General features: G+C 38.7%; 1 protein-coding gene across 4 annotated transcripts in view; it reads right to left on the bottom strand.

The window, feature by feature from the left end:
* The window catches only part of DCLK1 (doublecortin like kinase 1), a 257253-nt gene that overhangs the window by 227783 nt on the left and 9903 nt on the right, over window positions 1-19567 (bottom strand). For all 4 annotated transcript variants that reach the window (XM_086771976.1, XM_086771974.1, XM_086771975.1 and 1 more), the window contains exon 3: window positions 14373-14719. In XM_086771976.1, coding sequence (XP_086628102.1) covers window positions 14373-14719 — 347 coding nt within the window. The remainder of the gene's footprint in view (window positions 1-14372; window positions 14720-19567) is intronic.

The following is a 19567-nucleotide window of genomic DNA, read 5'->3' as shown; positions in this document are numbered from 1 at the left end:
ATGAATGAGAGTAGTACCAAAAAACCCAGGTTAATTTACTTTATTATTCTATTGCAGAATGTGTCACAATACTTGAAACTTGTTAGCATCAGCCAGTTGACTCAGAATGGTGTTATTCACAGCACTTAGGTCTTTTCTGAGAAAGGATGTTTGAGAATATGAAGCCTACAGATTTTTAAGTCATACAAAACAGAGCTGCCTGAAGGGACGAAAGCCTCAAATTACAGTTACACTAATGAGACAAAAAAAAAAGGCTACTAAGGCTACTAAATCTTTTGTCTGCTAAAATTTTTATTCTAAAAGCCCTTACTTAGCTTCAGCTACAGCTTCACCAGATTAACTCCTGAGATATGTCTGCAATTAAAGTGTTTTCAGACTTTCTAAATGCATAATATAAATACTTGGATACATCACAGCTTATGCAGAGGTAGAAGACTTTTTAAATTTACCTGTTATGTTTTTGGAAACGGGGGAACATCTACCATCCTTGGGTCTCTCTCTTCCTTGTTTGGGATGCATTATTTGGAATTTGCCAGAGACAGCTGCTTCTCCCTCTGCAGTGCCTACCAACAACCCTTCTACTCCCAGGGCCCCCATAAGAGTTTTACGAGATTGTAAATCAGTTCATTTTCCTGACCTACATGTAACACAGGCTCCTGTGTAAAGGGGTCAAGCAACCTTTTTGCATCTCTTCAGTAGCTCTGTGCTGCTCTCTACAAACTCCTTTCTCCTTGCTGTTCCTTCTGTGCTGTGTTTAGCCTCACTGTTCCAACCTCCTCACATGATCCAGGACTTTATATTGTCCCCTCAATTTCTGTCTGCATCTCCCACCTCACGGAGGGCAGATTATCCAGCCTCACGCTCATCTTCATGTCCACTGCTAAATAATCAGCCTCTCCTTCTCTACCTCTCTAAGTGACTGAATAAAGTACTAATTTAAAAAGGAATTATGTACACCTTAAAAGCAAAATGTCTCAGTCTTATTTTGCATAAGCCTCCCATTTAACTGTTATCCAGCATTCTGTGCCTAACCTTGCAGGCTGAAGTAGTGTCTTAGTTCTTTCTAACACAGCACACACCCACTGCACCTCAGAAAACTGTTCCAGCTCTACCTGACAAGCTGAAAATGACTTGTCATCTTTTCTAATCTGCTTGAAGTTTTTTTTGTACTGAGTTTAAAGACTTATTTCCAGGGAGTTATCTAAAATAATACAGAATAAAAGCTAAGGAAAGTTGGTACACGTTTTTAGTGAGGCTTTGTTCCCAAAGAACGAAACACATACTGTACAGACAGACTACTATTGATTTGGGATACAATAACTTCCCACACACTCTACCCAGATTCTTTCAGGAGCAAAAATTTGGAGCTGTAAGGCTGGCTGCCTGTCATTTCACGATTTAAGAAAGATATTAAGTCATGACAGGTTGCTTAAAAAAAAAAAAAAAAAAGAGAGAAAAAAAAGTAAGCTTGATGGCTGCATAACATCGTAACATTCTTGTGCCAATGCTGCGGCAGGACAAGATGCTGGAGTTTGAAACTAAAGACAAGGGAGAACGTCCCCTGTCCAGGGGAGGAACTGGAGGCAGCGGTGAAGAGGTTCAATCAGTATAGTCACAATATAGGTCATTTTCAGAGCACCTGCCTCTTATTGCAGTGATCCTTCTGATTATTTGCCTGTAAAAGAAGCACTGTTAAAGCCTTGCTTTTCCTACAGAGGTACAATGTGACATTCAGTTGTTCCTCTCCCCCTCCTTCCATAACATTTAAGAGAGCAGTTCCTACTGTATGCTGTGAAAAATGACTGCCATTCACTTGGACTCAGCACAAGAGAAACTAGAGCTTAATTTTCTTTTCTAGGACAGCCCTCCTCCATCTGCAGATAGAAGGGTTTGGTTTTTTTACAGTGATGCCACTGATTTAAAAGCTACTCCTCCTACAGTGTCATTGAAGACTTGCCAGACGAAGGAAAGTCTCACCCTTTTGTTCTCATCATCTCCCTGCCCCTACAAACAACCAAAGAATAAAACACAAGAGGCTATCTACCAGGACCTCACATTTAAATACTGCTTAAACAAGATTTAAATAAAGCTGCAATATAATTTTGGTTGAAAACATTTTTTAGGAAGGTGTTATTCCTACAAAAACTATTCGTCTATAATGACTCGTATACATCTTTACCCATTTGCTTCTTCGTTCCTACATTTAAAATTTAGTAAATGTTTTAAAAATCAGTTTTAGCTTCATGGTATTCTTTCTTGCTTATGTCTTAATGAAATTGTCTGATTCAAAAAAAATTCAACTGAATAGCTTTTTGTCAGAAGCGAAAGTTATTGCATAAATGTATTCATTTTGATACTTTAACTGAAAATTTCAGATTTTATTAACTCCTGGAATACTTACACATTACTATAAAAGGTTTTATTTCCTTTCAGTCTTGCATTATGGAATTGGAGCCCCAGAGACGCTTCACCTAGTTGCTTGGCATGTCCATACTATGGATACTGAATGTTCATCTCAAGTGTATTGGTTGCTACATTTAACCAAAAAAAAAAGTGAAAAGTTCAGTTAACAATGTTCCTAGTTCTCAGCCAGTTAGAATAGCCCTGTTCTTCACATTTCATCCCTTTAGATACTATGTCTCTCTCAACCTTTGCTCACCATACTGAGAGCAATCAATGCTAGTATTAGTCCAATTGTCTTTACATAAGCTACAGAAATTTTAGTTTGCCTATCCCAGATGAAAAAAAGCAGATGTCAACAACTGCTTTCATAAAGATACTAATCAACTGCACAACCACTAAACACTCCTTACTTTTATGTCCCATTCTCCCATTCTCCTACATAGATGCATTTTTCCATCACCTCATAGCAATGTTCAACACTTCTTGCATTAAAAACCTTCATATGTCATGTTTACTGCACTCTCATCTGGTTTCTGTTCCGCTGTTTCTGATAGGCCATTTGATTATTCTTTCCTACATTAACTGCTTCATATTTGCCTTATTAAATTTTACAAATTGCAGTTCGTGTTCCCAATTCATCAAGATCACACTCTATTTAAATAGATTCCTCCAGAGTATTCGTAATGCTCCTCAGTCTGCCCCAGAACAGACACGTTCTGGGTTAGAAACTGAAACGTGCAAATATCAATTGTTTTCCTTAAAGCCTATAAGCCACTTTCTTTTTCACAAATACATAGAAAACTCAATGTGCTGGAGCATAGGAGGTATTTCTAAGTAGTAATAAAAGAACAGAAGTACAGTACCATTTCAGATAGCAATATGGACTACTCAGACAACAGGAAATAATAGAGTGCCTTTTTCTATTCCAGGTGGTCTCACCCTAAACCCAACTGCTTAGGTGTAAACTCTGCTACCACCATCACACCCATACAGAGGCACTGATGCTATCCATGCCCATGTAGCTCAGTAAGAACTGCACAGAAAATAGACTACTCTGTATCCAAATCAACCATGTCATATATGGACTTTTTCATGATCATGAGCTTCTATATTTTTAAACTTTTTACTCTTAAGTGTCAAGACAGAATTACAGCATGCATGAGTTTATTCTCATGCGAATACAAGATTTCTCACTATCAGTGTTTAGTGTGCCATGATCGTCGCCAGGATCATTTCCCGCAACAGATGCGTGTTACACTCACCTCCTTCTCAAAGTTATTTCCTCTCCAAGGAGCATGTAAGTATGCCACTTAAACACTAGAGATATTACATTAGCTTTAACTCCGATTTTGTGTGGGTGTAAGATGCAAACACAGATTTCATACACGGAGAAACAGCAGAAGGTTAAAGAAATCTTGATTAAAAGCATACAAGACATACAACAGAATAAGAGATGGACTATAGAATCTAGATGTTGAACTCAGGAGACCATTTCACACACAGAAAAAAAACTCCACAGACAGTGCCATTTGTCAAAATTTGCTAGATTTTAAACAAACTAGAAATAAAAAAAAAAAGGAGATAATACTGAAATACACAAGAATAGTAGGTAAAAATGCAAAGAAAATGAAGGAGTCTCCTAGAAAACCTTCAGAAACAGACAAGTGATTCAGAGGCAGATAAGAAATCAAGGAAGAGAACATGAGACACTGGGATATTTCAGGGACAACTAGAATAAACAAAGTGCCAACGGTTTAGCTTTTGGATGCATGCTATATAGCAGCAGCTGCAGCTTGCAATTCAAATTAATGCAAAACAGACACATAACCTGGCTGCAAGGGAAGGCAGGTGAAAGTATTTCAAATAGAAGAATGTTTGCTCTTTAAAAGTCAGCATGTGCATTTCAGGCAATGTCTGTCTTCCCTCACTTTTAATCAAAGGCATTCTACCCTGACTATTCCACAAGATGCCCCCAATCTTCCCCTACTGTCTGGCAGCTTTGAGAAAATCATTGCTTAAACTGAGCCAAAAAGATAATTAAAAGCAGTTCAAACTGAGATTTCACTCTCCATTCACTCAATGAGTAAATGTCTCTTACAGTTTAAAGCCCTTAAAGCTCTGAAGAGTTTTATACAAAAGAAGTTTCTGAGACCCAACGTTTAATGGAAAACCAAATCCACCAGAATAACTGATTTGGGAGAGGTAATCAGCCTTAACTACTTAATATGAGTTTTATTTTCATCAACATCCAACTCTGAATTCAAAACCCTATAATGCTTTGCTGGTTCCAGTGGGAGCTTACTACAGTCTTCTGTCTTGCTTTCTAAACTTAAACTCCCTTATCTCCAATAATTTCATACCTACCTGTGCTCATTTTTTTTTTTTTATGTGTAAAGTACCATACCTTTTTCTGCAGGGTTCTGTCTCACGTCCCTGAGGACAATTTTGCACTTCTTTGTATGACCTCAAAAGTTCAATCCTACAAAAGAAGCTTGATTCCCTTGTTGGCAGCCTTGTCAAGCAAAGGCATCTCCTCGTAGCAGGTTGTCTGACCTACCTCAAAAGTTTATTTGTGGAAAAAATGCAACAGAAAGCACTTAATAAAATTTAAGAACAAACTATATGTGATATACACCTTGTCACGTACCATTCACCAGTGACATCAGGAAAACAATCTCAAAAGAGTTTGATTTTTTATAAAAATCTAAACCATTTTCAGAGCACTACTGTCTTCTTTCAGTACAATGGAAATATTTTAACCTACTGGTAATTGTATTAGTTCCTAAATCTGATTGAGTCTGGACATTCTGTCCCTGTGAACTGGCACACAGTAGCAGGGACATAGATTCAGAAAAGATTAAGTCAATACTTCCTACAGGATTGAACAAATTAGTTTGAAGCCTAAATAGGAATGGAGGGGGAAAGAGGCAGAATACATTTCATATCACTGATTTAATAGTACTTAATATTGTTGTCCCTGAACATTCTCTGAGTCTCAATTCTACTTCTACTGAAATTCACAGCAAAAATGCTTGGACACGCATAGTAAAGAAACAGAATTGCATGTCCAACTTCTATACACGGTAGGGTTCATTTAAAGATAGAATCCTTCTAGAGGTAGAGACCTGGATTCATCTTGATTAACTTGATGAGCACCTGAGAAGTATGTCATTGCTCTAAGGAAAAAGAACCACAAGAGGCAATTCCAGACCAAGAAGAATATCCAAAGACACTTGGGTTTCTCATCACTCGCTGTAAGAGAAAGCAAAGTGCATGGCTTTTAAAGCTGGAAAGTATTGAAAAAAAAAAATTATGATGCTTCACAGTTGACTACATTTGCAGAAAAGAATATGAGTTCATAAAAGCTTAATCAGAAAAATGAGTTACAGAAGTGTCCTGTCACTATAATTTCCTCCACTGTCAGTAATTTTAGGACTATTTTGCCAGCATCAATTACATTTTGTGGTGTTTTACAGATAGATATCTGTTCCTATAAACAGATGGAGAAAAGTGAAAGGATTAGGTTTCACAGGAAAACACGGCTAGTGACAGAATATTTATGTAGTTTGCCCTCTCAGTATTCATCATTCACAGAAGATTTTTCTTCTACACAACAGCTTGGCAGAAAGATGTTGAAGAGAAGTGTAAATGGAAAGCAATAAGTGATCAAGGACACACTTGCACTAAGTTTCAGGTAGCTGTCCAAACTTCAGTTTGATTAAAAAGAGTTATCAGCCTTTAGTTTATACTCTCAACTTTTTCAAAAGAGATCTTAAAGGTCTTCCAAGTGCTTGTGCAAAAATTCAAGGCCCAACAATCTGAGGATAGAATTATACTAAAATGCTTACATTAGAAAGCAAATATGTAAATTCTAATAAGCTGCATGTAGTGCTATTTTTTCCTATGAATAGTATAATTTAATGTCTCAGGAAAGAAACACACGTTAGACAAAAAAAATCTAAGCATCATTTTGATGATGCTTAGAATTCTGCAAAATGGCTGGTCTTGTAAAAACTAGTTTTAGAAGGACAGAATCAACCTAGCAAATCCAAGATTCATCACCCTTTTTTACAGTCTTACTAGATCATACCACTTCAGAGAAAGGAAATACACACCACACTTACTTATGCCAATGAAAAAATATTACTAAAAATAACAGCTTCAGAGAATAAAAATAAAATCATTCCAGTGAACATGACAGTTTGACAATATACACTGTAAAGTCTTCAAAGTATTGAGCTCAGCTCGTTCAGTGAAAGTGATGAAACACAGTATCTTAACAGGACAGGAGAGCAGAACAGAGGAAGTTTAGGAGGACTACTATTTGAAAGCATCACAAAAAGATTTCAGCCGTTGACAGAACCTGTCTGGTCCTGAGGGCTGCATGTTACTGAGCAGTGAAAACTCTTTTCATTGATCACCAGTAATCACACACTTGTTTCCACAAAATAGTTGTGCAGCATCATCAGAGAAATCTGCAAGCACTTTTCCAAGTCCTCGTGAAAGAGGACTTGGTGAAACAAACAAATCAGGAAAAAAAAAAAAACAAAAAAAACCCACATCCAAAACCACCACCACCAAGACCATACAGTTTGGGATGTTTCCATTTGCTTTTCATCTCCCCACCTCTAGTCAGCAATAGGCAAATCAGAAATTAACTGGATGAGCAGCTCTTCTTAGTTATATTGTACATTTAAAGCAATAAAGCAAAGTCCAGATGTAGAGGAAAAGGATATTCATTATAGTAACTGATAATCCTGAATGACCACACCATCTCCTTCCCACTGAGGCACCCTTCCTCACACCTGCACATTACGATACTCCACCTTTGAGGAGCTGGAAATTTCTCTTCCTTAAAAAAAGGCTTCCAACTGTGCATAAACTCTTTAATGAGAAGTTGGATATTCTTATAAGACAGTAAGATCAACTTATGTGATATTTAAAGCATACTGAAGCAGATATGCAAGTCTTTTACTCCTATTCAATGAATAACAGCTTTGCTTTTGCACAGCATGAATGCCAGTTTAAAGGTCGCAAAAGAAGGCATCTTCTCTTCTTAATTTTCAACGTCAACATACAGTTCCTAAGGGATGCCAGTCAGCAACCCTGGAAACTGCTATTGTGAGAGAGCTTTCAGAGATGGAGCAACACAGTTGTCAGTCTCAGCTTAATAGGAACCGACCTTAGACAAATGAATGAACACACTGCTTTCAATTAGGAAAGGGCTTCTGTTCACTCCTTTACAGAAGGCTTTATTTGAGTAACAATTAAAATTGTTAGTCAATGTCATAACGTGACATCAAAACAGCTTACCCAGAGTCACAAGGGTTCAAGAACCTATCACATCTTTCCTCTAATACAAGCATAATACCAATTGCCAGCAAACTGTCTACTCGAGCATGTCTTTGCATTATTTTTGTACTAGATTTTGATCCTTTTCTTATTAAAGTACAGTTTAATTTGTAATGGAAGTCCACTTCTCTCAACAGGAATTGTGAGAATCTTCCAGGATCCCCCAGAGTCCATCATCACCTGCTGAGATAGGTAGTTTTCAGTCACTGATTATTTTTGTTTGTTTGTTTTCATCTATCATGTCTTCAAGGGGCCTTTTTCCCCAGTATTAAGCAAAAATCCTCATCTTTTAAGTCACTCCCCAAAATCATGTCTAATTTTGATCAACATAAGAAATTATACGTCTTCCAGAGAAAGAAAAAAAAAATTCTATTAAATATACTGCAGGCAGGAAGGAGGGAAAGTGAGGTGCATTAAAAGCTGGAGAGAAGCTCAATTTTCTTGGAGAGTGTCTCTCACAGATACATAACATGGTGGCCTGTCAGCACCTCACAGATAGGGCCCTAAACGTCATATCTAAAACCAAGCAGCACGGGTATTATCTGATGGGTATGACCATCCAGCATTCACAAGAGAAGCCAGTCAGGAAGAAACAGCTTGTATACTGTAAGCACAATGGGTTTCAGGTCCCCAGGTGGTAGTGCAATATTAAAGTACCACCCCAAAAGCATAAGCACAAGTTTCCCTAGCTGTTGCTTCCCTGTTAAAATGCTTGTGTGATCTGCAGAAGCCACCTTTACTTAATGTTTGCTCCCAGCCAATTAGTATCTGCACAGCTACATCTCACAGAGAATTCACCACGGTTCTCTTGTCAATCAACACCAACTCTGTATGCCTGTGGCTGGCAGGGAGCTCCAAAGCCTTCAAAACAAAGAAAGAAGTTAAAGTTACTGCACTCGAGAGAGAGGTCACACAGAAAAGAAAACACCACTCACTGTCCACATTTCTCAAACTTGGAATATTTTTAAGTTGTGTGTATCTTGAGCGGATTGTAACTACAACTAAAGAATAAATAAAAAGAACACGCACAAGCAGTCATCCTTAAAATTAAATATGCCTTCTATATTACGAATGGAACTGATTACAAATGCTGATATGAATCAAAATTGCAGAGCACAAACAAAACGAGTCACTTGCTGCACATAAATTTTATTTTGTTTATCATTCATTTTGTCTAGATTGTTGTACAACATACACTACACAAATGCTAAGTAGAGAATGCCTTTTCATGATGATACTTACACGTTGCTTTATGTAGGCTTTTCTGTACCAAGGACAATGCAGGTGTACAGAGAAAGACACTTGAGATCTTTAATCCATCCTACAGAAGGGTAGATTTGGCCAAGAATTTACTATAGAATACAGACATTATTACCAAATGTTTTCCACTTGTTAAGAACAAAACAATAAAAAAGCATATGCTCAGTTTAGGTGTAGGTGCAAACAGTTGCTTTCTTCTTCTTGAGAGTACTTTCTTAAAACACTAGTATTAAATCCTTATTAAAAACTAAGATTATTAGGTGTCTTCACAGACAGGAGTCCACAGGAAAGGGAGTTAGTTTGTATAATAAGATATCCCTTTTAGAGTGGGGTTCCAATAAAAAAACAAAAGCATATTACACTCACTGAAGAAGCTTCAAGCTTTCCAGCACTGCTACATTCACGTTCCTTGCAGCCACAATTTTTACTAGCTATTTCAATGGCTTATAGCAAAGTTATCAAGGGACTCGCTCCCACTCCACCCTACACCTCTCATACACACTTCTGTAAAGTGTGTCTTTAAGTAATAGTAGCTTTGTAAAGGTAATTTGATTTGTAATAACATATTTTTTTAAATATAAATAAATCAGATAGTGACTTTTATTCTGGTATCTCTACTGCTGACCACTCAGTTGTCTGGAGTCAAATCCACAGTATAATGCATAAAATGAAAAATAATTTGCATTATTGCATCTAGGTAAGCTAAACAAACAACCTGTTCAAATAACTAGGTCCCATTACAAACCAGATGTTTGTTCTGCCAATAGCAAATAGAGGACTCACAAGGTGAGAAAGCACTTTTGTCCAAACTTTAGTCTTTGTCTAAACATGCAAACTGTAAATACCTTGTACAAATAAACACACCATAACACTTCTAAAAATGGCATTGTTTCACAATTTTGCTGCTATGTGTGACCTTCGCTAGTTTTCTCCCATTTTAGTCACTGGTGTTGTTCTAGAAGTGTGTAAGTACACAGAAACCAGAGAACTGAGCTTGCAACACAGCAACCGGGCTCTGTCTCCACAGGCAGCTTGTACCCTTGATGTTTGCACTGTGTCTCCACACGCTGCCTTTTACAAAGCCATATTTTAATGCACATCTAACTAAGAATGGCACCTTCTGTTACGGGAAGGTTAAAAACCAAACTGCAACAGTGCAGCTACAGTAAAGAAACATTTTCAGTATGAGAAAGTGTTCCTTCTCTGCACAAGTACCTGAGAATATTAAGGGTCAACACTAACAATATCTTTTCACGTACTTAAACAATCTTTTAATCTACAAAAATGAGTAATATCCACAGTAAAAGCATGCCCTCGTGATCTAAATTCCTACAGGCAGACATTAAACCTACCCATTGTATTTTTATTTTCCTTACAGAGTAAAATTGGCAAGGAAAACACTTCAAGACCTCCACCCTGGAAAGGTTTTAATTTTGGCCTGGGCTCATAAGATGGTTAAACACTTCTGAGAGTCTCGCTATTTCCTTTAAATCCATCAGTATCTTACAGGGAAGTGATTCTATCTCTTCCTCTAGAGTACGAACAGCATCTGTTCCTTGTACCAATAGAAAAAAATAAGCATATCCATTAAATATATATATTATTCTAGACACTGTATAAAACCTATCTGGCTTTAAGGAATCATTAATAATTGAACTGTGAGACTATACTAAATGCAGGGCATCAATGTGCTACATGATCAGATTACAGTTGTATATTGTGTCCCTTTCTGCACAAATTAAATTATATTCTAAATTTTCAGAAACCTTGAAATACAGATTCAGATGAGTTAATAAGGAAAGGCAAATAAACCATTAGACACCTTGTTTGTAACAAGGAGAAACACATTTCAACAAAACTAAATTAAATGCATGAAATTCAAAGTAAGTACCTATCCAATACTGGCAAACAAAGTTTCAGTCTCTGAACTGTCACTGACCCAATGAGACAAGACTGGTTGATTTTGTTGGGGTTTGTTTTCTTTGATTTTTTTGTTGTTTCGGTTTGATGGTTTTTTTCTCCCTTTCTTCTGCTATTACAGCATTAAAAAATTGAAATGGCTACTACAATATAGCTACTTAATCAAGCTCCCTGGAGTTCTCAGGAATACCCACAAAGAATCAGGTGCACCAAAAATTACTGAATTTTTCAAAACCAAGATGGAATTTTGGGGATAGGGGAAGCAACTGGATGTCATGGAAGAGCTTTCTTCCTAGCAATTGTAACTTTCCTCACCTACTGATTGTCCAAGCACAACATCTCTCATCAAAACAAGCTCTTTACATTGTCATCAAGTTTCATAGGCCATCATTTACATTCATTTTAACTGAATATAATATTTATTAATATCTTTTAGAGATACAAATCAAAACATGACAAGTAACCAGACTGCTGGGGTGAGCATTTAAGCTCAGTTCCTCAATGTGTAGTGTCAGTACAGGACAGCCACCTGACTTGGATGTCTAGTTGAGATTGACTCCTACTACTTTCTTTTTATTAGGCTTTGGCACCTAATGCTAGTACCCAACAACAGTATACATATCTCACTGCCCACCTGTACTAACAAGCTATGGGATTCACAGTAGTTTTTGCCACAGATGGGCAATTCCAGTGCTGGCCTCATAAAATAACTTACAAGAGAATGACTGTACAGAGTAGCATTTCTCCATGTTACATTCCCAAAGAATAATCCTAGGAGAGCTTTATTCTCTTATCCTCACAGTAAATTACTTTTTCTGGCTCAGAGTTTTAAGATTTTATTGCTTTTTAAGTTAGCGATGAAAGACTAAACCACAGATTTGTCAGATTTAACCAATGAACACAGGCTTTTCCAGAATCTTCCAAGCTCCAACACAAGTCATAGTAGAAGTTCCCAACTATAAACACTACTGGAAAAATTTTGGATTTACCATGGATTTCCTGCCAATAATCATTCACAGCTTGATTTTAGCAATAAAGAAATCCATCATCATGCCCCCAACGCCATCTGGGAGATCAGGCTTTTGGCAGAGAAAAATGGAGCAGCAATTGCCTAGCAGCACAGGAAATCAATGACTTCCCCGCGCAGGGGTGAGCAACAGGCTGCTCCTGCTGAGCACAGGATCATTCATTTCCCTTTCTGCCAGCAAAGCGGCTTTGTACGTGCAGCAAGCAAAGTCTCCATTGCACTGGCAGGACACACACACCTCCCAACCCCCAAACCCTGCCCCTTACCAGTAAGGTTACTGTTGCCCCCTTGAATGCAATTTCAAGTGAATAGCCAGAATGGGAAGAAGTGCGTGGAGACATCAGTCTCCTGGGAGAGCCTTCAGACACAAGGGTTTCAGGCTATGAGGTAGGTAACAAGTGCCCCAGTACACCACTGATTTAAGCTCATTCTCAAATTCCATGACTTGACAACTGAACCTTGACAACATCAGAGGCAGGAAAGCCTGGTCTTCCCTTTCCCCCCAGTAGTAGGATAGTACTATTTTCTCCCAGCAATTGGAGCTCTAAAGCAGGTGTAAAGGTATATTTTCATTTTAAGCACAACCATTAAAGGAGAGTTTGGAATATTAAAAAAAAATAAAAACAAAACTGTGAGTGAGCACATTATCTAGGAGACAACAAGACACGTTGGCATCCTTCCAGGCTGCACTTCTTCATAGCTAAATCACAAGTTTATTTACACATACACAATAAAAAACAGACAGGTGTCCCTTTTTATTGAGTGGGTTTGAAGAAACTGGAATAGTCACTCGAGATCTGTCAAGGTCACAGCAGAGACCACCACTGACCTCTGCAGCTTTAAAATCCCAACTCCTTCCTCAAATTTACTAGCTTTAGTGCTCCCTGGAGCATGAGGGAAGGTAAGAAGGACAGGAGCTGAGAGTTTCCCCAGACACACACTTTACCTTCGCTGCAGGCAAAAAGAACTTCACATCTACATTTCTGCTCCAGGTCAAAGTCCCAAATGAAGTCACAGTAATGGGATCATTACAGGCACATATGCAGTCACCAGGAACTGAACTACTGTCTGTAACTGCTGTCAGAGGTTAGTGACAAAGAACAGCAGATGGAAGGGACTTCTGGTCAATCCAGACTTGGCCCTGATTTGAACCTTATTGCTCCGAATAAGCAGCTTGCCCATTAAACAGCCCTCTCTGAGATCAGGGGGTACTGCTGTAGCTACTTCCAGAGCTATGCCTGCATATTAACCCCAGTAGCTGCAGACATGTAGGGACCATCACTGGATCTAGCTGATCGAGTATTCTCCTGCATCAAGCATATTCTGCTGCATCTCCCGACAGCTACACTGCTAGCTGTACATTTGTGAATCATTGAACCTAGAATCTGTAAAATAAAGTCATATTACAGCAGAAATATCTTGGTCTCCAGCAGTTTCTAGCTTCTCAGGGAGTCTGTTCACACATCTTTATACCCACGTTTTATTAAACTGAAGAAGTGATAGAGATATAAGTTACATTGGTAAGTGCAAATATCTGCCTCATTTCTCTAGGGTCACTGTTGCTCTAAATCAATTCAGGTCATGCTGAAATTAGTCTTGTCCTTCACCAGGTTAACAGCTTCTCCAGTTTTTCTATAATTAATACATGTCCGTAGATAAATTACAAATAAAGTAAAAGACAAAAAAGAAGTAGGATTACTCTGTAATATTTTTTCTTGTCCCTCCATCCCCAAGTTCAATAAGAAGCCTCTCAAAATCTCACCCTACTGCAATTTAATAAGTCAGTAAAAATAAGACACTGCTTGAAGGTATTTAATAGAAGAAATAACATGTAGCCTACAGGAGACTCCTCAATAAATGCAGGCACCACACATAACCCTACCTGTTTTTCTGCAAAAAGGAAGAAAGCTCACTCATTTTCTAAGCTTGCACCTTCTTCATGGTCCGTTCTAGCTGCAGTAATACTCATCATTTCGTCACTCTGGACACTAGTAGGCCTGCATTTATGATGGTTGAATGTGTCCTCACTGTTCTTACAGTTTATGGAAAGGCAAGTACAACGACCATAAGACTGCTGCAAGAAAAAGCTGAAACAAATTAACAGAATGGGCTTCTTTAAAATGACATCCTTCATCCTACATTTCCAGCACGCAGAGCCAAAACCACATCACACTTTCAACTGATAGATTTAGGGGTATTATTTATCATAAAAGGCAAGACCATCACTGAGGTCAAGTAATGCTTCATGATCCGTTCCTGAACTGCTCATAGATCTAAAGTACACTATAAGCAGTGGAAGACATGGTTCTACGTTCTACAGAAAAGTAATTTTTTACTAACGTACTATTCTTTTCCCTGTGGAAAATTCTATTTTCTTCATGCTGAGAATGATCATCCTGAAAATTCTTACCTGTTTTCCATCTAGTGTGTATAAGCGTTTAACCACCCCTGAATCCAGCTTGATGGCATCAGTTATATCAGTAAGAACCTGTTCAAATGAATGTGCTGTCTTCTTGTTGAGCAGAATCCGGACTGCCTTCCGCGGTTTCACTCCACTCCTGATGATAGTGACTAGTTTAGGCCTAATGAAATCCTTATTCTCTTTTGCATCTGGAGTACCTCCTTTAGCAGTCGCAAGAGACGGCACGGAACGAGAAGTAGAAGTTGTCTTAACATTCACTGACCAGTTTGGATTTACATTCTTCGTATACTCCAGTTTCTTGAAGGGTTCTATGGAACCACATACATAGCTTTCCCCTGTGGAAACATAAAAGTCAGACCAGCAAGTCAGATTGCAGGCAGAGAAATAGACAAGGAAAAAAAAAAAGCAACAGAAAAATACAAAATTAAATCCTTCTCAAGTTATTAAACATTGTTCTTATTATTGACCCACAGTGCATAAAGTATTGATCTCTGCCCTTCCCAGATGCTACAGAATATAAAATATCTTTTAAAGACGACACATCAGCTAACCATTTAGAAAATGCTGTTAACAAAATCCTTGAAAGCAGCAGTTTTCTTTTCAGAAAACACCATCTGCAGTGGGAATTGCTGCTGTCAGTAAGTAGTGTTCATATCTAATCAGCTGCCCAACCCCAGTGCATTATCACAGTAGTCCCCCAGCCCTCACGCTTAAATGGCCTGCTCCCAACAAAACAGCAGGCCCCAAACACTTCAGAGGAAATAACATGAAATATTGTTAAAAACTAGAGGTTACAAGCAACTTTCTATAAAAGGTGGGTGAAAGTGTCATGTGAGATTTGTTGAGATTTGATTATTTAAAGCTTTAAGTAGCATAGCATAAACCCAGGATATGTAGGCAAGAAATCTCACTGTATTATTCTACTGACTCAATATCTAATATGTGAGGGAAAGGAAGGCAAGGAATAGTAATTACAGAGTCCTCCTTGCAACAAATTTACCACACGTCAAAGGAAAAAAGAATGGATTATAGCTCATATTTCTATTGGAACATTACCTACAATAAAAATATTTTTGCAATTACCACACAATTTCTGGGGAACTATACCTATACCATAGCCAGAAAACACCAGCACGCCTCTGCTCAGTAACAGCTTAACCCAGCCCAGCTGCAGGCTGCTGCGAAAGGGGCACCTGCCTGGGTTCCCCCAGCCTCTCCCTTCAGCTTGACTGAGTGACTGCACTGCCAGTTGCATGGGGTGAGTGGGATCAGCTTGTTGATCTGATTGAATGTAACAAAGATAATAAGCTGATCCAGTTAACCCTCTGGCTAAAAAAAAAAGGAAAACAAAAAAAAAAAACACCAAACCCTCCAAATTAAAAAATACTAGATCCAGCACGACCACACCTTCTGGCAGCCTGCAATTAAACTCCATTACAAATTATGCAAAATCCTATCCTGAACAATACCACAAAAACAAGTGAGATGTTTTAATTCTTCTGGGTTCAGTAGTTCAGTGTATGCTAACAGCATAGAGGCCTTTGTGTTTGCAGTTTAGCCCAAGGTATTAAAATAAAACCAGAAAAAAACTCAGCAGTGAACCTCCTATGCTGAAAAGCACATAAGAACCAAAGATTTTCCTACTGGTTTTACCCTAAGGAAAGAGGACTCATAGTTTAATTATTAAAAGAAAAACAGGTATTTACATTTTACTTCTGGACACAATTTTTAAGGTTTCAGGGCACCTAACCCCACAGGCAATACAGCATATAAGAAATGGGGCGGGGCAGCTATCCACGGGACATGAGGCCTCAGATGCAACAGAGGTTCAAGTCTGCTGGCATGACGCTCCAAAGGTGAGACAGCAACACACTGTACAGTGATTATCAGAAAGGCAGTGGAAGGACTCCAAGAGAAGACAAAGAAGTCAGAGCAACATGTGAAGATGGACCACTGAGCAGAAAAGCTAACAACAGATGACAGCAAGTTGGGCAGGAGCATTGATAGGGTAGTAAGGCTCTACAGAGGGATCTGGACAGGCTGGATGGACGGGCCAAGGCCAACTGTATGATATTTAACAAGGCTAAGTGTGGGGTCCTGCACTTGGGTCACAACAACCCCATGCAATGCTACAGGCTTGGGGAAGAGTGGTTGGAAAGCTACCCAGCGAAAAAGGACCTTGGGGTCTTGGTTGACAGCTGACTGAATATGAGCCAGCAGTGTGCCCAGGTGGCCATGAAGGCCAACAGCATCCTGGCTCGTATCAGAAATAGTGGGGCCAGCAGGACAAGGGAACTGATCGTCCCCCTGTACTCAGCACTGGTGAGATCGCACCTTGAACACTGTGTTCAGTTTAAGGCCTCTCACTACAAGAAAGAGTGCTGGAGAGCATCCAAAGAAGAGTAATGAAGCTGGTGAAGGGTCTAGAGCACGTCTTACGAGGAGTGGCCAAGGGAACTGGGATTGTTTAGTCTGGAGAAAAGGCGGTTGTAGCAATGTGGGTGTTGTTCTCTTTTCCCAACTAAAAAGCTATCGGATAAGAGGAAATGGCCTCAAGTTGCACCAGGGGAGGTTTAGATTGGATATTAGGAAAAATTTATTCACTTAAAGGGTTATCAAGCATTGGAACAGGCTGCTCAAGGAAGTGGTTGAGCCACTATCCCTGGAGATATTTAAAAGATGCGTAGACGCAGCACTTAGGGACATAGTTTAAGAGGTGGGAGTGTTAGGTTTATGGTTGGACTCTATGATATTAAAGGTCTTTTCCAACCTAAATGATTCTATGATTCTATAAATGCTATGACAGCATAAGATCAAGTAAGAACCATAAAAAGATTTTTGGGTTGGGTTTTTTTTTGTTTGTTTGTTGTTTGGGTTTTTTTTTTTTTAAATCATTCTTTTAAAGCAGAACAAAATACAGAGTGGGAGCTGAAGTAAGACATTCAAATGCTTACCAGTCATCGTGGAAATTCAAGTTAATCTGCAGATTGCAATAACCTCTAAAGTGTTAAGGAAGGAATATGAAATGGAACGCTTACACTAACCTTATAAGAGACAAACGTAAGCTCAGCCTTTTATCCACTGTATATATATGAAAGAGAGATACAGATATATACCATAACATCGGAACAGAAAGGCTTAGTCACAGTAACAATCCAAGAGTGATACAACAGTACACATTCTCTTTTATCCATGTCCCTGTCCAATCTTTTTAGCACTAGCTACCCAATTACTGCAAAGTCGCAAAGTCAGAATGCACTCACAACACCACATCCATAAAACTAACAAGTTTTTAAAAACATTAATAGCATTTTGTAGGGAAAAAAAAACAACTAAAAGATCCTACTATGAATAGGATTGCACTCAACACAGTAAATATCTGTTCTATAAAACAGTTTGCAGAAGTCTTTTTCAGAATTTTTTTAATAAAACTTATTCTTGTCTCCACTTGTGTTTGCTTTAAGACTCAAAATCCACCAGCAACTTCTCAGGGACAAGGCAGAAAGGGAGTAAAAATGAGATTTTCAGAGCTATCAGAGAAACTGTTCAGTGTAGTTGCATGAAAATGATTATTTCTGTAAAAACAAGTCTTCATACTAAAACTCACTTCTCAAAGGGTAGGTGCACAAACAAATGGCCATACACATTGGACTCAGAAGATTTACACTTAGTTTATTAAGAACTGTTTTAGTTACCCTTCATGATTTTTAATACCACCTCTATTTAAAGGTCAGCTGGGTTCCTTGTAGCATTTAACAGCACGCCAAGTCTTCATTACAAAACTAATTTTGTGTGCATGGCCATAAAAAAAAGACCAATACAATCACTGAAGCTATGGGATTGTTTTAACATCAGACTGTTTTCTCTTTCTTCATTTCCAACTGCACTATATTATTTCAATAAAATATTTGCACCAAGATACGTTCTTTTCCCTTGAGAAGGCTTGTATTTAGCTACAGAATATCCTGGAGTCCTTTTAAGATTAAATATCTTTAGTAAGAGCTTTTTTTTATATAGGAAAATGAAAATACCACTACTCCCATAATGCTGCTATTTAAGACTGTTTATACTTCAAGCAAAGTGCTGGGGCTTATAAACCTTCAGGGATGTTAGCCAGGGATTGCAGTTCTCATGCACAGTGGTCCTAAGGGCCAGGACTGCAAGAACAAAAACTAAATGGACAAAACTCCTATGTCCTAAAAGTATCTTTTATCTGATCTTAAGATCAGTAAACCCTGTTTCATGGTGACATCCAGCAAATAGTAAGTACTCAAACACTAGAAACTCAAATATAAGCTTAAATTTCCTGAAGGTGGGACCCACCCTGACAGAAGCCAGAAATTTCAATGTCTAGCTTAATCCTTTAGCATCCATGGTGTTTGTATACAGAGGAAATCTCAAAGAAAAGCACAAGAAGCCTTCAACTAGATTTCCATGTTCTTGTTTTTCAGTTACCTTAAGGAGAGAAGACTGCAAAGAAGTTTTGCAAGGGGCATGACTTACTAGTCCAATAAATCCACCCTCTGCCTTCACAGCTGCTTCCTCACCAAAACTACTAGGTGACAACACAGTTGTCTTCTTTTCTTTTTTATTTTTGGTAACCTTTGGCTACAAATGCCTCGCAGACAACAGCGTCACCCTTGTGACCTGTACCTGAGGGGAGACAGAAGCTGTGATCTGCAAATGGGCAATACCAGCAGCAAGTTGGTTTCCCCAGCTTTAGAGCACCAGGAAAACCACACCTCTGGGGGTAACCCCACTGCGCACCATCAGCTCCTACTCAGGGTCAGGCCTAGGCACAAATGCAGCCCACAAACATTGGCTACGACTAACCGGCAGCTGGAGGAAGAAGGTCACAATCTCCAGACACTAGATGACTTGTAACAAAACACATGTTGATGAAAGAATCTTTGGAGACGCTGGATTAAACAAAAGCACAAAAAATACAGCCCGCTTAAAGCGTCTGTTAGATTGCGGTTCCCCAAGAGACAGGAATGAGCGATTCACAGCACAGTCAGCTGTCGCTAATGAAGTTTTGACTCTTGATTACAGTATCAATAGCCATTAGAAAAAGAAAGGGAAGACCTCCAGCTGTTTTGGGATATCTGACATCTAGGAAAATAGTCATTACTAAATGTTAGAAAGTATCCCTTGCCTGACAGCCCTCCTGCCTCTTCACGGCA

The sequence above is a fragment of the Chlamydotis macqueenii genome, chromosome 1 (genome assembly GCF_036417535.1).
Source record: "Chlamydotis macqueenii isolate bChlMac1 chromosome 1, bChlMac1.mat, whole genome shotgun sequence".
Classification (NCBI taxonomy): domain Eukaryota; kingdom Metazoa; phylum Chordata; class Aves; order Otidiformes; family Otididae; genus Chlamydotis; species Chlamydotis macqueenii.
The sequence above is the reverse complement of the archived record's forward strand: the minus strand, read 5'-3'. Positions and strand labels throughout refer to the sequence as shown.